The sequence below is a fragment of the Prunus avium genome, chromosome 2, assembly GCF_965620075.1.
Source record: "Prunus avium chromosome 2, drPruAviu1.hap1.1, whole genome shotgun sequence".
Classification (NCBI taxonomy): domain Eukaryota; kingdom Viridiplantae; phylum Streptophyta; class Magnoliopsida; order Rosales; family Rosaceae; genus Prunus; species Prunus avium.
In genome coordinates, this window is record NC_142285.1 from 44,364,350 (window position 1) to 44,388,899 (window position 24,550).

A 24,550-nucleotide genomic window follows, 5' to 3' on the forward strand; every position below is an offset into this window, starting at 1 on the left:
GATTTTTCTTTTAATTTTAATTTTTTTTAAATATGAAAATGTGTGAATTTACCATATCATCCTCATTTAATTAATAATTTCAATTCTTAATGTTTGCATTAACCAATGGCATTTTTTGGTATTTTGAATGTTTCACCATTCTCTGCTTTTTGCTTTATATATATAGATGCTAAATTGCTTAATTTAAATATTTGGAATTTAGGCTACAATAATAAAGTGATTTTTTAAAATAATTTTTTTAATAAAATGATATTCTAGATTACTCATAAAAATTTGAGTGCAAAGAGAACACACAGGGTGGAAGGAGTTTGCTCCTACTCTAATTAGTTTTAGATATAGTGAAATTAGAGTAGAAATTTATTGATTATCCATAAGAAATTCTCTTCAAATTATATTATTCTCTACAAATTTATATTTTTCTGTGTAGAAAAAGAAGTCTCCTTCTATGGGAATTTTCAGAAAATTTTGCAGCTCCAAGTTCCCAACCCCGGAGATGAACGGGTGACGTGGCGTAAATCTTTTTACAGTCACGTCCCCGTTTGTCGAAATTAAAAAAAATTGAAACCTTAGATAATTACTTTTAGAAAGAAATATGTAAAAGCCGCCATTTCAAAACCCTCACTAATAAGTCTGTAATCTGCATTTTCTTTTGTTGTGGTTCTAAAGAGGGAAAGCGAAAAAAGGGTTAAACGACCGAGTGACTCAGTCAGTTCTCTAATTTTTCGAATCGAATGAGCGAATATCAGAAACCCTACTGGCTACCATGAATGCACGAATCGCATAAGCGAGGTAGGTTTCTTTTGCTTCGAATGATAGTTATCTCTGTGCATATTTTTTTTCTTTCTTCAAATATGACCACTAATCTATCTGCGTCTTCTCTGTAAAAAGAAAATAGAGAACCCTTGGGATTGTATTATTGTACTCGACAGAAAATATATCTCTACCAGAATCCCCGATTTTTTTCAAAATTCCAGACGCCTGGCTGATAATGCTGGCTAATTTTAGCGTGTGGAAACCGTTTGAGGCTTAGGGTTTAGGTTTTGATGCCCAAGCCAAGGTCCTAGATAACGTCCAAAGTCCAAGACTTAAAACTTGAAACCTAAACTCTAAGCTCTAAACGGGTGCATTTTGACTGTCATTACAGTCACGATCAATCGGTGTATGCATTTGGACGATCGGAGCCTCCAGTCATCTGGACTCTATATTATATATATATATATATATATGTACATATAATTCTACTTCCAGCCATCTTAGTAATTCTAATTGCTCCATGTCCAAATCTTGGAGCTTATTGTGTTTTGATTTGTTTTGGTTGGTATTCATGCAGCAGTGATTTTATTTTTCATGTGAAAATCGATTTACGTTCTCTTTCTTGATTCAGTTTGACCTAAGATGTCTTTCATATGGATAGGATGGACTTTTGGTGTATTGTTGATATAGGTCATTCTTGGATGATTCAGAATTTTTTCCTCCGACACTGCACCAGCTCTTAAAATGAAACCGAAAACAACTGCTGTACCCAGAGCTCAGAAGTCCAAACCTTTTCAGGGCGATGGACCTAATTGGCTTCTTATTGCTGGTGGTGCCTTGTTAAGTACACTGTCAATTCGTCTTGGTTACAAGCTGAAGCAAGCACTTGACACAAAGCACCAGGAGAATGCTAGTAATGGTTTGAATTGTCTTTTAATATGTATAACTTTATTTCTTCAAACTGCCTGTTTCTAACTTTTGACATTGTGATCAACTTTAGGAAGTGGAAAATCCTCTAACAGAAGGAAGTGCTGTGTGCACTCAAATGTTTATTCCTTTACACAACAAAGTGATGGCAGTTGCTTTAATTGCATGTCAGGTATGATTAATACTTCATCTTTTCTCGAAAATTTCTGAGAGTTAAACCTGTTAGTTTCTGTTCAGGACTCAAAATTAGTTTTGGGCTGGTGGTTGATCACCTTCGTTGCCCCTTTGGGTGTTGGAGCTTGTATGATATATGATGACACGTACAACTATATTGAGAAAATAAGATAACGAGGAACTGAGTCTTCAGTTTTTGAAAGCTGCACCCTATTCTAACTTGGTTTTGTTGCAAATGACAGCAGTTGAATTTTCTCCAAAGAGCGAGACTGAAAAACTTAAAAAGTGTTTTAGATTTTGGCATGACCTAGAAGTTAATTATCTGTATGAGCAGTCTATCTGTATTAGGATTGATGCTAGTTGAGCTGGATTTGAATTGTATTATACTTGTCGCAATCTATTTGCAGTTTTCTCTTACTTTTACTAACATTAAACATAATGTAGTTAGTGATACCATTCACTAGATAATTTCCCAGATTCTTTTAGTAAAGTCTTATGTGGTCTTCTCATTCAAAGACCTCGTTGACTGGGAAGTCACCTTGGCCCATTACTTTCTTCCTCATTGCTTAATTTCACTTCTTTGGAGTCTGGATGAGCCATAGCATGATAAAAAATTTGACAGTCCATTTTTTATGATGATAATCTCGTTGTTTCATATTTGTACTGGATTTGAAATAGGAACTGAGGCCATGATGGAGATGAAGTGCCTGCCCAATGGCCAGATGCTGAGTGAATCTGATGGAGCTCTGCCTCTAGTTACGGTTCCCACCCCTGAATTTAACAAGGAGAATGGCATTGTCTGGGCATCTTCTCCTGATCGCCTTGAGTTGCCTCCAAAGCCATTCCTCCACTATTCAAACTGCTCAGATTCTCCATGTGTTTCAGAGTCTGGCTCTGACATATTCAGTAAGCGGGATGTAATACAAAAACTAAGGCAACAATTAAAGAGAAGAGATGACATGATACTAGAGATGCAGGATCAGATTGTAGAACTGCAGAATTCACTGAATGCTCAGCTGGCACATTCAACCCATCTGCAGTCACAACTTGATTCAGCAAACAGGGACTTTTTTGATTCTGAGAGAGAAATTCAAAGGCTTCGGAAGGCAATTGCAGATCACTGTGTGGGACATGCGAGCCCCAACGGCAAATCATCCCCAGTCGCTATTTGGCAACCTGAAGCAACAAATGGTCATGCAAATGGGTATCTTGATGGGGAAAGCAATTTTGATGCAACCGAAAAAGGAAGAGGGGATGGGGATAGGGTTGAGATGCTCAAGAGGGAAGTGGGAGAATTGAAGGAGGTGATAGAAGGAAAGGAGTACTTGCTGCAGAGCTACAAGGTGCAAAAATCAGAGCTCGCTTTGAAAATCAAAGAGTTGCAGCAGAGACTGGATTCTCAACTCCCCAATATTTTGTAGGCACTTTTAGTTCATGTGTATTCTTTTGCTTGTTTTTTTTTTCATCTTCTTTGATTTGAGGCATCCTGCTCAGAAGCTTCGTTTTCCTCCTTCCTCTCCTTACCATACCTAGTTTAGCTTTATTTCTTGATGATAAAGTCTTTTGGTGATGTAATGCAACTCGGGATGAATATGAGAGTTTGGTGTTTTGGTAGGGCCATTTTCTCAGGGTGTACTGGAAGTTACTTTTTTCGAGCAAATGTTTGAATTGCAGCGTGAAAACATTGTTATAGCATTTCGATTTTGGACTGATAAGTGAATCCTGCGAAGAACCTTGGCACTAAGAACGACCGGAGAGAAATCCAAGTTCAGACTTCAAACCCCCACGGATGGAAGGAAAACTGAATATGGATAAAATAATAATAATTTGTTTAAGTCAATAATAATAGGAGGTAATGCTAGGGAGACCAACTTTTTTGTACCACAATTGCATACCATCTGATGTGGCATGCCAAATCATTTAAAGCACAAAAAAGATGGTATACAATTGATGGTCTCTCTAACATTACCCATAATAATAGCCATTCTTCATGCTTGGAGGGACTATAAGCCTCTGATTCTTCTGACTCAAGGCCACACAATTCCAGATTTCAATAGCAGACAAGTAAATTCGTAAGCTTAACCAATGTACAGAACAGTAAGAAATGATCAAAATATAAAAACTTGAATCTCTCAAAGGAGAACCTCTTGTACCCACGTGCTGCTCTCTGACAGTGGCAAAAGCAACCCCGCTAATATAAAAGCAATCCCTCTCCCGTAGTAACTGCAGTACGCGGGTTCAATGATCTTTTCTTCTATTTGTGATTTTAATTTCAACAGGAAGCATTTTCCCCAATTTCATGCTGCACGAAATACACAACTAATCAAAGACAGGCCTAGGCCAATTCACTTTCCATGTAATGGGCTCTCCAGTTTATAAACAGACTTTCTGTCCATGATCTGGTACTATTCGCCAAGACTTCTAATGTTTACCGCGTGTTCAAATCAAACTCCCCAACTTCACGCCAGCCATCCTGCATGCCCGTGGATCCATTCTCAGTCTCTTCATCATTCAAAAAATCTTCAGATGGTTCCTTCTCATCTCTTTGCATATTATTTCCCCATCCATTTATCATCTCTTCTGGGTTAACCCCGTGTTCCTGCTCTCTCATGTCATGACCAATCGCAACATCATTGCCTTGAGACCCAAGTGCACTTGCCCTTATTGGGGCCCGAGCCAACATTTCAGCATGCGCTTGTGACTCAACCCGAGCTTGCTCTGCCTGAACGATTGCTGCCATTCGTAATTTAGCTTCCCGGCCAGCTTTCTCTCTTGAATCAAGCTCTGCTTTCAATTCCAGACACGTTCGTTTTTCTTCTTGGCAAAGTGCCTGCTCAACCATAAGTCTCTCTTCAGAACGAAATTCCCCCAAAGCTCGTTTACGAGAAATTATGTTAAAGGCTAGTGCCTGTTTCTCAAACGTTGCTGTAAACTCTGCAACTTTAGCAGATATGTTGTGGTCCCACTGCTGAGAGCGAGATGGTATCAGGCCTGTTGTGTCAGAGTCAAGGATTCTGTCATCCTCCTCTGCCTCATAATCTGCCACTACATGATAAGGCAGTAACCTGCCATATGGGGAAAAAAGGTATAAGAAATCCTCAGAAGTGCACAAATTCTCAAAAGGTCAAGCACAAGTAATTTAAATAAACACACGGAGATAAAGCTATTTGATGTAGGATATGGGTGAATTGAGTATTTAGGTAGTTTAGCGGAAGCGAAAACAATGGAAAACAGAAAATAGAACAAAAGGGATAGGTCTGGAATCACTCCAGGGGTTTGGCTTCACACCAGGGGTTTGGCTTCACACCAAGTAGTCTCCAATCTCTGGAAAATAAGCTTTTCTTTATATCTCAACAACTGAACTTTAAAGAACTACATGGGGGGGTATTTATAGCAAACTAAAACCTAGAGACAATAGGATAAAAATCCCCACTAAAACAGAAATCCTAATCCACCAAGGAACTAAGTAAAAATAAACTAGGAAACTTAAATCAAATCCAACTAAAAATCTGGAATCTAAAATCCTAGTGAAATCTGGAAAACTTGAGAATCTAGGAAACTAATAAATCAGGAAACTAACTAATGATGTCCGCATCAATTCCCCCTGGCTGAAAAGATCTCGACTCCGGCGAGATAAAGCTGTAATAACCTTCCAAAACGTCGGGATCAATGTGCGGCAGGTTCTCCTTTGTAATCTGAGTACTATGAGAATCTGATCTAACTTCCACTTGACTAGGAACTTCTGCATCTTCCTTACATTCTTTAAACGTAATGATATGTAGAGCTTTGGTTTTACCTACTTTGTCTTGCTCCTCTTTGTTTGGTATAGATTGATTCATGAGCTTGGGTTGAAGTGGCTTCATTGTGATCTTCTTTCCTTTATGGATGAACGAACATATATTTTCTTGACCCAAGATGGTAACATTGTAATCGTAGATCCATGGTCTTCCCAAGAGAATATGACTCACATCCATATCCACCACATCACACCAAACATGATCTTTGTAAGATGAAAACTGTATAGGAACGTGACATCGTTGGGTAACAGGGATAGAAGATGTATTGTCAATCCATGCTACTTTGTATGGCACAAGATGCTTCTCGGGTGACAAACCAAGACGCGAAACAGTCAACGTTGATACAACATTGATACAACTCCCATTATCTATGACCACCTTACAATCTTTATCTCCAGACTTGATGTAAGTGTGGAAAATGGAAGTCCTACGCCAATTCTCAGTTTCCTTCCTAGGTTGAGCCAAAGTACACCTTACTACTGCTAATGTTGGATGAGGGACTTCAAAGTCGATTCCACAATCTTCATCAGGTTGTTGGGGTTCATAAATATCTTCCTCGAATTCGCCTTGATTGTCAGCTTGTTCGTTGATGTGTGCACACAGAATTCTTGTTGCCTCCTTCGTTGGGCATTGGACAGCAAAGTGTCCAAAACCTTAGCATCTGTAACATCTTTGCGTTCCACCACCACGTGTATCAACTAGCACTCCTTTTCCTTTGGCAGTTTTTACTAAATTAGTCATAGATGTTGGAGAACTTGGAGTCACAGATGTGCCAACATGACAATCAGATCTTTGAGAATCAGTTTGCTTGACTACATGGGACAACTTTAAATACTTCTCTAATTCTTGTACCATCTGAAAAACCCTCTCTAAAGTATTCACAGTATGCGGAATTAATTCTTTTTTAAGCTCTGGACGAAGTCCTGATCTAAACCGAGAAATAGTCATCCTTCGATCTTCCCTTATGTCACATCGCAACATGAATTCCTCAAATTTTGCAATATATTCAGCAACTGGCATGTTATCTTGACGAAGAGTTTGCCACTCGTCCAACAAACTCTGTTGATAGGATAATGGTAGATATTTCTGCTTCAACCTTTCTTTCATCTCACCCCAATGGATGATTGGTTCTTCCCCAGCTCTCTCTAGCTGTGTTTCAACATTGGTCCAAAACAATCCAGCTTGACCCACCAATTTTATCTTAGCAAATCTCACCCTTCGAGCTTCAGACATGTCATGCCACTCAAAGTAGCGATCCATGGTTGCTAACCAGTCGAGGAGTGCTTTAGGATTTAGCTCACCATCAAAATTTGGAGCGTCAACTTTCACTGATCTCATCACCCTTTCATCAGGGTCTTGCTCATAGCCACGATGAAAATTGTGTCCTCTGCGTCTCGATCATTCCTTCTATCATGACGGTGTCGCTCATGATTCCTCTCTTCTCCATTCACACTTGCTTCATCATGTTGGTTAGCTGTTTCTAAGTCTGCAAGGCGACGTTCCACTCTAGCGTCCGAATCTGCTACTTGCTTTGATAGGTTTTCCATCATCTGAACCAGACGTTCAAAGTCCGTTGCTGGCTCGCCTGTCTTTCCAGGCTTAGTCGGAGCCATCAATTGACACACAGTGTGAAGAACAAGAAATACTCGAAAATTCTGAACCCAAGAAAACGAAAACCTGGCTCTGATACCAAATTTGATGTAGGATATGGGTGAATTGAGTATTTAGGTAGTTTAGCGGAAGCGAAAACAATGGAAAACAGAAAATAGAACAAAAGGGATAGGTCTGGAATCACTCCAGGGGTTTGGCTTCACACCAAGTAGTCTCCAATCTCTGGAAAATAAGCTTTTCTTTATATCTCAACAACTGAACTTTAAAGAACTACATGGGGGGGTATTTATAGCAAACTAAAACCTAGAGACAATAGGATAAAAATCCCCACCAAAACAGAAATCCTAATCCACCAAGGAACTAAGTAAAAATAAACTAGGAAACTTAAATCAAATCCAACTAAAAATCTGGAAACTAAAATCCTAGTGAAATCTGGAAAACTTGAGAATCTAGGAAACTAATAAATCAGGAAACTAACTAATGATGTCCGCATCACTAACTACTTTCAATAAGCAACTGGGAATAATTCAAAGGAGAAGCTGGTACCACCATCTTAAAGGTAACACGGCATACAAAACTGTCATCATCATAGATTCATAATTAATGTATTGGTGTATACAGAAACATCAGACTATATTGAGCTGGCAGCCATGTGATCAATCACTTCAACTAATCAGTTAGAAAAACCACAGTTCTTGATGAGATGAAAAATATGCCTTCTACTTGATTTCCAGAAAAGATGGCTGTCAATAAGATAAAGCAAATTGATGTGTCATAATGCTTCTTAAAGGCCATATTGACTTTGGATTGATATAATGGTATTCTGGACACTGTACCATGCATCCTAAACTACTCAAACGTTAACAGAACTTCCAAACAACATTTATATAACGGAATGAAATCATATCAGTGATTTCTTATCACACTAAGACACCGTAGAATGCTGACAGGTTAGGTATCTGAAATTAAGGTATATGTTCATGTGGTCTATTTAGCAATAAGAGGCCAAAAAAAAAAAAGGTCCTCAAGAAACACAAAATGTAGAACAGAATCCATCAAAATCTTAAGGTATGTGAAATAAGCCAGCTAAACCTTTTAAATCAAGAGAAGAAAGGACAAGTCATCCCTCAGATCATGGTAAACTACAGGGAAAAAAGACTTATATGCCACCTGCAATCATATCCACGACCAACCTCTTTGACTCAAATGATATTTTATCAACTGCATGTAGCAGTATGCAGTATGCAGACTAACAGATGAAGGATAAAATAAATATAAAAAATTATGAGTTAATGAAATTATAGCCCAAGGCGGTTTCATGTTGTCTCAATTTGCTTATTCCATCTACCCTATAAGAGGCGGTGGCTGTAAAGAGTAGCTTTTACACGACACGTGACACACAAGACTCCAAGTCTTTATATTTCATTTCCTAATCTAATATTCTTCTTGCAAAAATTATACCCCTCCCACTTTCAAATTAGTCCAAGGTTTGGCTCTGTTATGCAGTGGAGGATATAATGGCACTAGGCACACAACTCCTAAAAAAGAAATCATACAGAAGTTAAGAAAATTAAAATGAGTGGGAAGTTTAGACACAATGTTCAATAATCCAAAAACTTATACAGAAATAATATCCACAAGGGATAAATCAAATCATAAAGAGAAAATATAAGAAAAAGAAACCGTACAGAATGTACGAGAATTAAATAAGTGGGACATCAGTTTAGAAACAATGTACAATTATCCAAAAACCTATACAGAAATGTCCACAGGACTGCACAGAATATTAAATAAGTATTGAAGTATCCTTTAGCTTAGGCATTTTAAAGAACTTTCAACATAACTTCCATAGTGGTAAGTCATGTTGGTTCCTCATCCACTAACGATACCATCCTTTTGAAGAGAGAGAGGTCATGGGTTTGACTTTTAATGGAGTAGGTTGCCAAGCTCCCCAATGGTGGGAAGGGAACCCTGGAAGAGGAAAACTTATGTTGCACAATAACTGAATCAAAGAAATCAAAATACTAACTCTCTATATGGTGGGAAGACAGTATATCTTAATGAAATGCCTTGGTGGTGAAATGGTAGACACGCGCTCAAAATCTCGTGCTAAAGAGCGTGGAGGTTCGAGTCCTCTTCAAGGCATAATATACTGTTATACAAAATACTAACTCTCATGTGTGGATAAAAGATGAAGCACTCGAACTGAATCAAAGAGATGAAAGATTGTACAACTAGTTCCTCTTAAAAGAAAACTACAAAAATGACAGTAGAGCTTTGCTGCAGTGACATGATACTGAAAAACCAGAACTACAAGGGCTATCTCATACAGTTAATTTGGCATAATGTTAATTCTACCAAATATCAAACCAAAGCATAATTATGGATATTAAGAATGCTTTTTTCTACTAATAAAAAATTAAAAAAAGAAGAAACATAGGTGTTAGTCCACGCCAAAATACGACTATGATGCATATTTTAGCAATTAGCATGTAACTTAAAATGCACTGATGTAGTGCAACGTTAGGTACCTGGTACGAAGAACGAGAGGGTACATGGAATGGCAATGGGGTCTAGGTAGTTTCTTTGGTACGGGATTCGAAGGGGTAGGCATACAATCAGCAATTGGCAAAAAATAATAATCAAGATGTTTGAGCATAAATGAATTAAGTCAGAATTTTTTTAAAAAATATTGTATGCAAACTATGGATATATCGTAAGTGTATATGTATAGATCTAAATTTGTAAAACAACATAGAATTAAGCACACGAAGCCTACTCAGAAAATGCAACCGAAACCAAATGAAAATTGAGTTTGATTTTAATGAAATGGAAACCCTAATCAGTTAAATACTTAACCTCTCGCAGGCGTCTTCGAGGGAAGAGAAGGCACGCTTGAAGTCGGGATGACAGACCCGCCAGGCGTCCTGGTACGCCATCTGTAGCTCCGCCTGGTTCCCGGGTCGGATGGCCCTCTGTTGCTGCTGTTGTTGTTGCTGCTGCTGCTGTTGTTGCTGCTGCTGCTGCTGTTGTTGGGGCTGTTGCTGCGGGTTCGCAACAGGATTTTGTTGGAGATTAGGAGCAGAATTAGGATTAGGGTTAGGGTTGGGGTTGGGGTTGGGGATAAGGTTAGGTTGGAGATTGAGGCCTCGGAGTGGGCGCAAATGGGCGTCGATGTTGGAAGGGAAACGGGAAATGGCCGCGGCCTGTTGGGCTTGTTGCTGTTGCCTTTGTAGTTGTTGTAAGAGCAATAACTGTTGCTGTTGATGTTGCTGTTGCTGTTGATGTTGATGGTGTTGATGGTGTTGCTGTTGCTGCTGCTGCTGGTGTTGCTGCTGCTGCTGCTGCTGCTGCTGCTGCTGCTGCTGTAGCATTAGTTGCTGTTGGTGTTGAGCCAATGCCTTTGCCTCTTCCATCTTTCTTTCTCTCCCTGAAACAAAACTAATCTCCTCCTTTTATTATCTCTGCCTGTGAAAACTTCTGCTGCTTCTGCTGCTTTTTGGCTGATGATGTCCTTTAACAGGCAGAGCACAGAAGGAGAGAATATGATCCCACATCCGCAAACACAGATTATATAGGTTAAGAAAATGTTAATGATGTAATCGACCTCAGTGGAACGCTGCCCTTCTCACCGGACTCTCTCTATCTAAGTGAATCGGATTTTGATCTGAATCCGATCCGCATCCGGTATAATTAACTGGGTATGAATTTCAATTTTATATCTTTTTTAAATTCATTAACCTAATCAAATAAATAAGAACTAGCCTGCGTGCCAATTGATTTTTTTTTCTCTCTCAGTAATTCAGTTTAAAATTAGGAAAGACCAAAATGAATTCAATTGTGTCTCATGTGAATAGCAGTCATATTCTCATATTATTTTTTATTTTATAAAAATATTATTAATTTACTATATTACTCTCAATTAATAAATGCTAGCCTCTTGACACACGCATTTGCCAATTATTTATATATTTTTTTCCATATGCAAATATATTTTCTTTTATACATCATGTAAACATATAAATATTTAAAAATATAAATAAAAAAACTGAAAAGAAAACAAAAAAAAAGAATGTGGGGTGGGGAGTAAAATGACGATTGTGGATGGAGTGGGAGTAACTTCCTACATATAATTTTTTTTTTTTTGGTCAAAACTTCCTACATATAATTACTTAGGTGCAATTCATTTTTATTTTATAATTGATCAAATTAGTGTTTTACCATTTTACCCCTACTATATTAATTTGCAGTTTTTTGGCCCTTTGGTTAATTAAGGGTATTTTTTTGGGTTTTTGAATGTTTTTATTATTCTCTGTATTTTGCTATATATAATATCGATAATATCGAGATGATTAAGACAATGGAAAAATTGAAGAGTTATTTACACTAACACCCATGAGGTTTCTTGTGTTTTCACAAAACCCTCTTATATCTCAAAAATTACGTGGACATCCCATGCAATTTCAGTTTGTTTTCATAAAACATTTTTTCGTTGATTGTTTGTCCAAAAAATGATGATGTCATTGAAAAAAATAAAACTTATGCAAATGACAAAATTAACCTCAATGAAGTATATGCAATCTAATCTCAAAGGCCAACTTTGTCATTTAGATAATTTTTTTGTTCGACGAAAAATCAATGGAAAAGAGTTTAGTGAAAACAATTTAAAACCTCAGGGGGTGGTCTTATAATTTCTAAAACGTTAAGGAGTTTTATGAAAAAGTTGAAAACCTCAGAGGGTGTTAGTGTAAATAACTCAAATTTGAACTTTATTGGAATTCTATATGGTACCAAGTGACTTATGAATCTTATCATGAAATGTATAAAGTGTAAAATATTGAAGTAAATCATTATAAATAAATGATTATAGTGTGTTTAATAGGCTTTCATTCATTACTACGTATATGCTTGCAGTGTTTGTCATATCGCTATATTATCAACTTAAATTAGTTAAACTCATCATGCAATGTATTTCCTTTCAATTTTTTTGTGATAAAGTAATAAATAATTGACTAAATAAACATCCTCTAAAATTTCAATAATATTTTTATTAAGTTTTTCTTACAATTTTCATGGTTTTTATTCAATTTTTATCGATATCGATAATTTTATGATATTTCCATCAAAATTTTCGTGTTTTTGGACTACTGATATTTCCAAAACATCGATATTTTAGACCTTGGTTGTACCCTAGTTTTCAACACGTTCCCATCCCGCACATAATATGCATTTAACTGGGAATGAACCCCAATTATAATAATTTGATTAAAAAGTATCCAAAATTATTTGAAGAAAATCGGTCACTATCCCTAATTTTCAAACTATAAGTTCCTACAAAACCAACGTAAAGATAAACGATAAACCATTATTTAATTGGATTAATTTGATTAGAAAAACATTTAATTGGATTTTCGTAAGAAGAAAATGAAATGAAAAGGAAAATAATAAAAAAAATCAAAGAAGTAATGGAGAGAATAGAAGAAAAGCCAACTGCAGCGTAGTCCCTTCTTCTTCACTTGTTAACTTTACAATTTACAAATATTGAAATAAAAGAATAAAGAAAAAGAAAATCCGAAACTCCCATTTGGAGGAAGAAAGACGGTGGCTGTCCCTCACATAACACAAATTCCTAATGCCTTGTATGCTATTTGCTCTTGTAAGCCCCAAATCGCAATTCCGTCTATCTTCTATCCTCGTCTTCCTTTATCTATCGACTATCGTCATCTGTCTGCAATAATCTATCTGACCGCTGCTACTAATATCTTGTTGTCGTCCGATAAGTAAATGCATTCATGTATAACGTATACAATTAGGGCCAGATTGTACTCTTAGAAATCCGATTCGTATTTACTAGCTCTATTCGTATATACCAATCCAATCCCCGAGTATTGATTGCAACTCAGAACAATCAGAATCATCTGATAATTTTTGGGTATGTTGATGGATCGTCTGGTGATGGGCTGGTAATGTTGCGGGATTGAGAAATGAAGGATGGGATTGGAATCGGTTGGTGGGGTCTTGGGCTTAATTGGAGCATCCAAAAGGTCCGTCCAATTGCTGATTCAACATCCTTAGCACAGTAATAGACTAAAAGTGTGTTTGTTGTTGCTGTTGTTCTATTGTGTATATGTATATGATATCATCACCATCATCATCATCATCATCATCATCATCTTCATATTGATCAATGGAGGCACTGGGCATGGGCGGTTTCTGGGTCGGCGCTTGATTTTCAATTTTGGACAATGGATGAGCTCAGCCCTAGTCCTCAATCCAAAGACTCGGCTGCCTCTTCGTGGCGTCCCAGCCAGCTCGTCTTTAGTCCCTATTCCACGCAGACGCAGAGTGAAGCTCCCAACAGCAAATCCCAAACTTTGCGTGTCGTTGTCACAAAACCCGTAAGTATTTTTTCCCTTCTTCATTGCAATTTTTTAAGTGGTGCCATGAGTCGTTCACTTCATTTCTTGCTCTTTGCTATAGAATTATTCATCTTCGGAAGCTTTTGCATCCTGCAAACTCCCGTTCATACACATACATACATGTACAATTATATATTTACATATTGAGCTTCCATTCTTATGGGTGAAGAATTAGCCTGCTAGACAACCGTGTTTTTTTATTTTTGTTTTGGGTGGAGTGGGTGTACTGGGAAAGTTTAGGAGGTGCTCTGATTCTAATAATGCCTTTCCTGGAAATGTCAGGATAGTGCGTTGCCTATCGTACCAAAAAGAAAAAGTAGAATGCAAAAATACAAGTGAAATAAAAAGAGAAAATAGGAAACAAACTCGCAGGGAAGAAAAGGGTAATAATGTAGTTGAGAGGCTCAAAGGATAATCCTATGCAGAGGTTTGGCAAATTGGCAGGCATAGCAGAGATGCCATTTTAAATGCTTTGCTGCTTTGTTTAAGGTGTTGTATATGGTAGGAGAGGAATTGGTGAACTTTTGTGTACCTCCCATGTCCTATTCTAGTCCTGTAGTATTGTTGCTTTTAATTATGTGATGGGATACAACTACCTATGTTTCCTCTAACTTGTTATAATTGCTGAAAGGAAGTCTCAGATGCTGACTTGTAACACAATTGTTGATGCTTAAATCAGTTATCTTATGTACTAAGTATATTCCTCCCTTCACATTATTGGTCTTATATCACTCTGTTAAATTAGATTCTGTCTATCATAATAAAAAGGTATTCTGTCTCTCCTTTTCCCCAACTACAGAAATCGTTGGTCTTATCACTCTGTCTCTCCTTTACCCCAACTGCAGAAATCTTTAGAAGGTTCTTTGTTTGTTCTACTCTTTGAGTAGGTAATAAAATAATAAGTAGGTTGGCAAATGTGTTGCACAAGTTTTGTACTTACCTTTTAATAGCATACCATTGCTACGAATAGCTGTGAATTCCGTATCTCTTTCGAGACACGGACCTTCATTTTTGGCCTTGGGTTTGATACTAATGCTGTAAATGGATCAGATTGGTTGGGTCAGGGTGCACGTGAATTTATCGAAGTAAAAAGTTTCAAGGCTGGCATGATCCTTCAACAAATTTATTTTCATTTGATAAGAGTGAAAAAGTGCCAACTCTGATCTTTCACTTGATTATAACTTTTGATAAAAATGCTGAAGATTCTTGAACTATATTTAACTTTGGGTTTATATGTACCTTCACCCAACTAGAATTGTTAATGTTATTCAGTCGTATGTATCAAATAATTGCTATTTAAGGGGGAAAATTACATATTGAATTCTTTACAGAATCATGTAGGTATTCTGCTGCAGTGGTGCATTCTTTGCAAAAACTGTTTAGAATCGACTGACCATCTTTTCTTACAGTGCCCGGTGACTTTGAACGTATGGTTTTGCTTGTTTAGGGAGTTCGGAGTCAGTTGGGTTGTGCCCAAGGACTACCAGTCTTTCTTGTCCAATATGCACAGAATCCCTGGGAACGGGAAGAAAGCCAATGTTTTATGGGGTTGTAGTGTGTTGGCTGTTCTTTGGGTGGTTTGGTTAGAACGAAACAGATTAATTTTTGAGGACCAAGCAGGTCGCAAAACTGTGGAATAATGGGAGAAAGTTAGACTATGTTCTTCACTATGGACCTCGACTTCTTCAGTCTTTAGAGATATCTCCTTTAGGGTTATTTGGCTGGATTGGAAAGCAGCCATTTCCTAGCTATAGGTTGTGTGTGCGCTACTGGGGTTCTTTTGCTAGTAGCTTAGGGTTTTGTTCAGTCTAGTTGCTCTTTCTTTGTGGCCATGTTGGCCTTCTCTGTATTTTGTTGTCTATTGCAATAAAATTTGGTTCCTTTTCAAAAAAATGTAGGTATTCTGCTGTTATACTTAAACAAGGATAGCCTCTGAGTTCTGTTTATTCCTGAGGATTGGTACCATCAATGGGAATTCTTTTTCAGTGGCCACATTGTTTTGATATAATTTAATACAGCATGTTTTGATGTATTATGTCATTGTATCTCATTCTCTGTACATGGGTATATATGTCTCGACTTGAAATTATTTGAAGAAGATTTTTGTGCTGACACAGAACATTGTATTGTGCAGTTTGTGGCTAGGCTAACCAAGGACATAGTTGAAACATACCATATATGCAATCCACAGTTTAAGTATTCAGAAGAATTGAATCCAAAGAGATATTTGACCAGCCCATCAATTGGAGTACTCAACGATGGCTATGATAATGTTAACTCAGATCTTATTCTGACTGTAAACTTTGTCTTGGTCAATCTAGACACGCAGCGAAGGTGTGTTATTATCTGTGTTTTTTCTTTTCATGCTATGTTGACTGACTTTAAAGGAACCTGTTCCTCGTTTTTGCTTCACTGCTTTTTGTTTCAAGGTAATTTATTTTTCAAATTTAATCCCTTACTTGATCTTGTTTTTTGGTTTTCCAAAATGGTATCAGAGCGACTTGTCTATATAGAATTATAGCATCTTGTGTGCTTCACTTCTTTTCTTTGTAATTCAGTTTAATGCTATGTTTCATAGTCCATGTGCTATTTCGTGCTGCTTAATATACATTGTTGAGCCCATTTCCAATAAGTTATCTAATGCGCTTAGCATGGTAGTATTTCAAATTTCATCAAGCCTTTGTGCTTGTAAATTCATCAAGTTTGTTCTTGTGATGTCTCACAGTTAAAAGTTAACAAAAATGGGAACATGTAGTTAATTATAAAAGAAAGGCAGAGATAGCAAATGTATTTACAAATTTATGTTGTAATCTGTACTTCTCATGGTGGCCCAACATCAGACTAACTTAGACCTTTTCAGTTAGTATTTAATTTTTATGGCTTTTCCCCTTGCTCTTTTCAGATACGTTGTCAAAGATGTTCTTGGCCAGGGGACATTTGGTCAGGTTGCTAAATGCTGGGTTCCAGAGACTAACAGCTTTGTAGCTGTGAAAATCATAAAAAATCAACCAGCATACTATCAACAAGCCCTGGTTGAAGTATCCATTTTGACAACGGTAATGCTATTCTCTTTTTCAGTCGGTCTCTCATGTTCACTTCCTTACTGTTTGCTTTACTTTTTTCTTTGCAGTTAAATAAGAAGTACGATCCTGAGGATAAGCATCACATAGTTCGTATTTATGATCACTTTGTATATCATCGTCATTTGTGCATTTGCTTTGAACTGCTGGATACGAATCTGTAAGTCACTGACACTACCTATTTAGTTGTGAGTTGAACTCAATGTAACTTGATGCACCATTTAACCCCTTAATTATTGTAATTGTTGTTTTAGTTTTTCCCCGCACATCGTTTTGACATTTTGCAGTTATTCAGGTATGAGCTTATCAAGATAAATCATTTCAGGGGACTATCCCTGACCATTGTCCAATTGTTTTCTAAACAAGTATGATAGTTCTTGCTTGTATTTGATTTTGAACATTTTGTCTCTTTGACGTTACTATATCTTAACCCTTATTTTCTCTCTTTTCCCCTTTTGGTAATATTTCCTTTAAAATAGATTCTACAGGGATTGGCTCTGTTAAAAGATGCTGGGATAATTCACTGTGATCTGAAGCCAGAAAACATTCTTTTGTGCACAAGGTGAGTTACTTTTAATGATAAATTTGGGACTATTTTTGTTATAGATCTGTTTCATTTTAATCTTTGCATATTTTCCCTTGATGCAACAGTGTTAAGCCAGCAGAAATTAAAATTATTGACTTTGGATCAGCATGCATGGAAGATCGAACTGTTTACTCCTACATTCAGGTTTGCATCACTGCATACTGCCCAGGCTTATCGAAGTCTTATCTTTCATAGAAGGGTCTCTTAGATGCTACTTTTCATTTGTTCTGCAGAGTCGTTACTACAGATCTCCTGAAGTTCTTCTTGGATACCAGTATCCTTGAAAATGAAGTGACGTTTTGTAATTAATTTACTAGTTATGCTGTCTCTTTGGTTTTGATCTTGGTTGGGAAAAATCATAATCAAACCCATCAGCAACCTGGCTATGGGTTTCATCTAAGGTTGACCTTTTATTTTCTGTTATCAATTTTTATTTATTTATTTTTCTAAAGGTAATGTCAATGTGCAAGCCTGATAAGATCACATTAGTAGGCTAACAGTGTTGTTACTGCAGTCCCAACTGAACATCTGGTCTGGTCTAAGTTGTTCCAGCTGGACCTTGGATTGCCGACTTCTGGAGTTGGCTTAAGCTTTGTGACCCTTGCGACTTTGGCCTAAAAAATAATCTGAGCTGCATTATTACTATCTTGCCTTTATATTCATGATTTGTTTTGCAGGCTGCAACTTTCCTAAGAATATCTAAGCCTAGTGGTCCTGAAAATGTAGAGTGATGGTTGTATCTGTAGATAATATTCTAACTTCATATTTGATGGATTAGATGTTTAAAATTGGGTCCAGTTTTTATGCTCATACTTTTTTATATCTGGATTTTTGTGGTACTTAACCCCTTTCCAGATATACTACTTCTATTGATATGTGGTCCTTTGGATGTATAGTTGCTGAATTGTTTCTGGGATTGCCATTATTCCCAGGAGCTTCAGAATTTGACCTCCTAAGGCGAATGATTGAAATACTTGGGTATGCCTTTTTCTTTTGTGTTAGTAATTTAAGGAAGGGACCTAATTTCATTTATTTATTAGGTACGATTATGATATGCATGATTTTTTACGGTTTCTTTGTTTACTTTTTTATCATTATGATTCCCCTTGTTTTCATGAAATGCTGTTTAATTAAGGGCTTATATAGCTTTTGCAGTGGTTTTAAAATTATCCAATGAAAAATTATGATTCTTTCCCATGAAATTAGTTCTATTGAGTATTGAATCAAGATTTCACCCGAAAGCTTTATCACTTTGCCTAATATTAATACTGCTCTTTATTCTCCTCTTCTTTCTTTGTTATTCATCTTATCTCAACCTTGACCTCTGACTGGAGTTTCCGTAGCTAATATTTTCTTGCCATATGAGTCCCAATCAAATAAGATTTCTCGTATTTTCTATTTGAAATCCTAACCCCCATGGTTTTCCCTAAATTTTAGACCAATAGATAATTTTTAGATTCACAGTTTGTACTTTATGTCCAATTTTAGCCTCCAATTCATTATTGGCTGGGATTTCGTCTGGGAGGAGAGACCATTTAATGAATTGGGATATTGTTTAGAAACCAAAAGAGAAAGGGGGTTAGCTATGGGAAATTATTAAAAAGGAATAATGCATAGCACAGTTATTGGTTATCGTTTTCTCAAAATTGATATTTTTTATGGTTGTCATATTGTAGAGGGCAACCCCCTGATTGTGTACTTAAGGAGGCAAAAAACACGAGCAAGTTCTTTAAGTGCATTCGGAGTGTGCACAATGTGGAGAACGGGGAACTTTCTGCAAGTGGAAAAAGTGCTTATCAAGCACTAACAGAAGAAGAATATGAAGCTGTAAGTTTCTATAGTATAGAATTTTTCTGGAAAACGAAACTGTTGGTTAGGAGAAAAGGATCCTATAGAGAGCTAGAGAAATGAGAAACAAATGATGAACATTACACATGTATTGGTTCGATTCATCTATGAGTCTAACTCATATTTCTTTTCAAATTTCTCTGAATTTACAATGGTGGAACCATTCTAAGATTTTAGTAATTCTTGACCCCCCCTCTTTCTTTTGTTTCATAAATTATCATAATATATATATTTTTAAATACTCTGAATTTTAATATTTTCTTTTTAGTTCTTATGCTCACTGGTTTCTGTTCAGAGAGAGTTGAAAAGACCATCAATCGGGAAAGAGTATTTTAATCGTATGAACCTCGAAGAAATTGTTACAAACTATCCGTATAGAAAGAACTTACCTAAGGAAGACGTGGTTAAAGGTTTGCTTTATGCTTTTGAATATTCAAAGCTGACGACACTGAAGCAGTTCTACTTAATGCTTAACTGCTTTCTCTTATTGAAGTTAGTAATGCTGTTGCATGGTATCAAATATGTGCAGAAAGTCAAATACGACTAGCTTTGGTTGATTTTTTGAAGGGACTTGTTGAGTTTGATCCTGCAAAACGCTGGTCGCCTTTTCAGGTTGCTAAATGTCATCTCTGCTACTTTATTTCTGATACACTGTAAATAATGACAAGCAAATGGATTTTGAGTTGGACTTCTACCTGCAGGCTTCAAAACACCCTTTTGTTACAGGGGAACCTTTTACACGCCCTTATAAACCTCCCTTGGAGACCCCTCGCATGGTAAGTGGGCCCATTTATGAACTATTTAAATCTTTTCAAGCCACACTCAGATATCGAATGTAATTGTGCTTGGTTTCTTCTTAATTGATACATCGATTAATGTGATAGGTTTTGGCATAATCTGATATTGCTTTAGTTTGTGAGTGAATGTAATTTGTATACATATATTTGTTAATGAAATATGCAGGTAGTGATGAAAAGTTGATTTTAAATTGGTTTTATATTCTAGCTGTAGTTTAACATCTGTAAATATGCTTTTGAGTCTCATACTGAATGAGTGAGGATCGCCTCATCCTACCTCCTGAGTTTCAGCCATACTTATGAAATTTGTACCAGGACTAGGTTGCTTATTGCAGTAGTTAGTTATTGGCTGCGTTAGAAGTTCTGCAGGATATAATACTAACTGCTTTTCTTTATCTCTCTTCTTCTTTGTCTTTGACCTCCTTGTCCTCTTATTTTCCCTTAGCCTGTTGCTCAAAACATAAGGGTGGATCATCACCCTGGTGGGGGCCATTGGTTTGCTGCTGGTCTCTCTCCTAATGTAAGCTTGCTGCTCCTAAAAATATGCCATTGCTTTTATTTTTAGCTTGTCTATAATAATCATCTCAGCTATAACTGTACTTTGATTCTTCAGATTCCAGGCAGAAATAGAGTCTCCATGCATAGCAGCCCGCATTTTCAGGTGGTGCCATATGCACATGCTAATAGCTACGGCAGTGTAGGAAGCCATGGTAGTTATAATGATGGTACTGGGCTAGGAAGCAGCTATGGAAGTTATGGAGATACTAGTAATGTGTTCGCTTATTATTCTCCAGTTGGCCCATCTGGGATGAACATGCATGCACAAGGCAATGTGCCGATGCTCGGAAGTAGCCCGGATGCAAGACGGAGGATTATTCAATATTCACATGGAAATGGACTTGGTATGAGTCCTTCGGCAGGAAGTTTTGCTCCTCTGCCACTAGGCACTAGTCCTTCACAATTTACTCCACCAAGCTCCTACAGTCAAGTTTCTGCCGGCTCGCCAGGACATTATGGTCCCACTTCTCCAGCAAGAGGCAGTTGTCATGGATCACCTTTAGGAAAGATGGCTGCTGTTAGCCAGTTTAATAGACGAAAAAGCTGGGGATATCCTGGAGGTTCTCAAACTCAAGAGAGTTCATCTTCACACTGGCAAGGGCAAGCAACTGACGGCACCAGTTCTAGCCAAGCTGAGGGGAACTCTCAAATACTAGGTAGTTCACCATCACATCTGCATTTAAGCTCTAATGCTGGAAGCTGGAAGCAGCAGCGAGGAGGCAGTGGTATTTCTCCTGGTTACTTAGCCATTCAGAGCATGCCAGCTTCCTTCACAGTTGGTTCCAATATGCAATTCCCAAATACCACGGGAGTGGCTCATGAAAAGCCCGAGGCTAGCCTGTCATTGCCTGATCCTGGGGATTGGGATCCCAATTATAGGTAAGTGGGCAGTATATCTTCTAAGGGGTTTTAGCAGTAAGCCCCAAAAAGGAACACTATTTTAGCAATAAACCTCTAATTGTTTAATACTTATTTCTAAGCCCTCATCTTTTTCTATTTTAAGACTGGCCGTTCTGGGTAAAAGTTTTATTATAATCCCCATTTAGGGCCTAAGAATATATATATATATATATATATATATATTGGTAACTAAATGTTTGAATATTGACAGTGTTTTTACTAAGTTTCCCATCTTTTAGTTGCTACAAAGATATGATTCCTATGAGTGTGCTGCATGCTTTTCTTTCATTAATAGATGTTTGCAGTCAAAATTTAGGTATCAAGCATACAGAGAACTTTAATTGTGAGCCTCAATAAGAGTAGGACCCTATATGATGATGGTTTTATGACTCAGCATGACCCAATTTTAGCCTTTCGCTGACCCCTTTCTGAGTTTGTAAAGGCGCTAGACCAGATAACTTAAAGACGTAGGGCCAACTGTTAGTTCCATGAAGCTTACTGCATGGTTGGGGAATGATCATAGCCTGGGTTCTCTTCATTGTGACCTATAAGATCTCCTACCATATAATTAAGCCAGTCATGGTAATCTTTCACTTTTTCAACAACATGCATCTTAATCAAGAATGATATAGTACAAAGTTATTGCATTGTTTCCATCGTTAAGCAAACCTTATATTGGTTTATCCATACATAATTTTGACCATAATGGGAGTGTCTACTACGTAGCAAGATGTTAAAGTTGAATGCCAATTTCATTGCTAACCATTCATTGGGCTTCCTCACTGGTTTTCATCTAGGCTCAACTCAAGCAGTTGGTTTACTTGTTGAAGTCTTGAATCAACCTCGTATTTCTTCTGAATTTAATGTGCATTCTTCTTTCTTCTGTCTTTCCATTCTCATTCCAGTGATGAACTTCTTCTGCAAGAAGATGGTTCAGATGTTAGCTGCTTTACTACTGAGTTCAGCCAAGGCATGCATCTTAATTCTGCAGAAAAATTGGTTGGGGCGGGAAGATTTAATCGTGTGTCAAATACGAGCTCAGGCCTATCCTTTCAAAGGTAAGTTGTATCGTCTATCTATCACTTAGTTATTCTGAAATTACGTGAGCAAGTTTATGTATACAAGTATTTACCACATGACTGATGCAGTTTGTAGAGTCTGCAGTAACACTAACTCATGTGGATTGATCTGCAATGAGATAATTACTTGCCTTGTTTTCCTCAGCTGAAAATTATATGTATACGAGTATATTTCAAATAACTGATGTAGTCTTCGGTATTGTTTTAAAATGTGGGGATGGATCTGCAACAATATATTCAAATGTTTCCTCCTGCAAAATGCTTTACTGTGCTATTTGCTATTAATGGAGGTTTCTAATGATGAACAAGTTTCCTAATGAGAAGAGGCAGAATGTTACAATTGACACATTTCCGTACTTGTCTTTTGGAATAGAGTTCTTTCTTCTCCTATTCTTATTTCTTTGGTCCCTCTGCATATTGATTACAATTGTCTACCATCTCTTCAGACAAAATGGGCCCATTCAATCGTATTCACATGCAGAGGTGGGTAGCCCTCCTTCAACTAATGAACCACTTGCTGGATACGCACGCTTGCCAAAACCTTCTCATTTTCCACATATATCACAAAATTCTCCAAGCCGGTTGGGACAGCAATATCAGCGGTCCAGTCAAGGAAGACCCACCAATTCTCGTGTTGGTGATTGGAATCATATGAAGGTGCAGGCTCCTCCTCCCAATTTTAATTCTGGTGGCCCACTTTCTCCGGGAAATAGCTCATTCGGCAACGGCATGTCATGGGGTACTTTCTGACTTCACATCATAAGCCATTCTACCCTCCATTTTCCTTTGTCTGCTATCATCCTAGTAAACAAAATCTGTCAAACTATTAATGTGTTTATGGGAGAAGGGGGATTGAATGGAGGGTTGGGGAGCTGAGAACATTTAAACTAATTGTGGCACTCTATTGTAGGGCGTAGAGCCAGTCATCCTGTCACTAGCATTCCACCTGCATCCCGAGGAAGAAAGGACTATGGAAGGATTGCCTAATGTTGGAATTAGTTTTTTACTGTGAACAATCAGATCCTGAGAGTTGGCAAGAACATTGTACAACTTGTACTCAATAGTTCACATGGGTAGTGAGCTCATGCTACGAAAATCCACATACAGATCATGCTCATTCATTGTGCTTGCACAATATAATTTGTGGTTAATGATTCTCTTGGTCTTGTTACATTTCATGCAATTAGTATTGCTTTCCTCAATGGCTTTAGTCTTCTCATATGTTTATCAAATGCCAGAAATTTAATTTAGGTATCGTGCTGATTCTGAAATGGATTTTTATGTGTTTGAAGGAATTTAACCTAGTTATTGAGATAAACTGCAGCAGCTGAAAAGAATTTCAAGAGTTCGTGTAAATTGATGAATGAAGTTCAGAATTTACCATGGGTTGTTTTGGTGTAAATTTGATCTCTCTCTCTCTCTCTCTCTCTCTCTCTCTCTCTCTCTCTCTCTCTCTCCCCCCTAAAAAAGAAAAGAAAAAGAAAGAGTCCAAGGTTAACTAGAGGTTTTTGTGAGACTAGCTCGCTAAATCCGCGTTGTAAGTGAGTTAAGCTGAAATTTGTTTTTAATTATATATTTAGATATATAATATGAACAATTCTGAGGATTTGTTCAGTTTGAGTAAAGGAGATGTGTAAGAAGCTTAGAATTTAGTAATTCATGTTGTGCAAAATTGTGAAGGGAACAGTGTTGTAATGCAGTGGCATAATAGTGCTCACTTATGTATTTATTAAACTTTAAGTGGTTACTGCTTCATTTATTGTTTGAATGATAGTGACTATTATTCCTTTTTTTTTTCATAAGAGTATTATGGATACGTTTCTTTTCCTGCATTTGAATGTTTTTTGTTCTTCGTATTACACCTGCTTCATAAGCTGGGCTCCAGCCAGGTCCCAATAATCTGTGAGGCTTGCTACAGAACGACAATTGTAGCAAGATACCAATAGTTCCTTTGCATCAATAAGATTTTATTCTTGTTTAGCATTTCCCGCTTGTTATTCTCATCTTTGCATATGAAGATA

General features: G+C 37.2%; 3 protein-coding genes across 6 annotated transcripts; 2 read left to right on the plus strand and 1 right to left on the minus strand.

Moving 5' to 3' along the window:
• Positions 1-470: 470 nt before the first annotated feature.
• LOC110758573 (uncharacterized) lies at positions 471-3,474 on the plus strand. Of its 4 annotated transcripts, none has more exons than XM_021960461.2 (4): positions 471-789; positions 1,444-1,672; positions 1,754-1,852; positions 2,533-3,474. In XM_021960461.2, exons 2-4 carry the CDS (start codon positions 1,498-1,500, stop codon positions 3,273-3,275), a joined length of 1,017 nt encoding a protein of 338 aa, XP_021816153.1. In that variant the 5' UTR covers positions 471-789; positions 1,444-1,497; the 3' UTR covers positions 3,276-3,474. The 4 variants fall into 4 exon arrangements, with proteins under 4 accessions (XP_021816153.1, XP_021816154.1, XP_021816151.1 ...); XM_021960462.2 differs by having other exon boundaries at positions 1,464-1,672; XM_021960459.2 differs by having other exon boundaries at positions 472-789; positions 1,415-1,672.
• LOC110758572 (mediator of RNA polymerase II transcription subunit-like protein) lies at positions 2,937-10,983 on the minus strand. The gene is made up of 2 exons (XM_021960458.2): positions 10,122-10,983; positions 2,937-4,919 (listed from the first exon to the last, which is right to left on the minus strand). The coding sequence occupies exons 1-2, from the start codon at positions 10,676-10,678 to the stop codon at positions 4,283-4,285; spliced, it is 1,194 nt and encodes a 397-aa protein (XP_021816150.2). The 5' UTR covers positions 10,679-10,983; the 3' UTR covers positions 2,937-4,282.
• A 1,846-nt stretch (positions 10,984-12,829) lies between these two features.
• YAK1 (YAK1-like protein 1) lies at positions 12,830-23,686 on the plus strand. Its single transcript, XM_021960454.2, has 18 exons — positions 12,830-13,660; positions 15,816-16,015; positions 16,584-16,737; positions 16,812-16,921; positions 17,057-17,126; positions 17,241-17,323; positions 17,413-17,491; positions 17,581-17,621; positions 18,203-18,325; positions 19,024-19,174; positions 19,491-19,605; positions 19,725-19,807; positions 19,897-19,971; positions 20,438-20,512; positions 20,606-21,429; positions 22,356-22,508; positions 22,976-23,268; positions 23,440-23,686. Exons 1-18 carry the CDS (start codon positions 13,508-13,510, stop codon positions 23,514-23,516), a joined length of 2,859 nt encoding a protein of 952 aa, XP_021816146.1. The 5' UTR covers positions 12,830-13,507; the 3' UTR covers positions 23,517-23,686.
• The last annotated feature ends 864 nt before the right edge of the window (positions 23,687-24,550 follow it).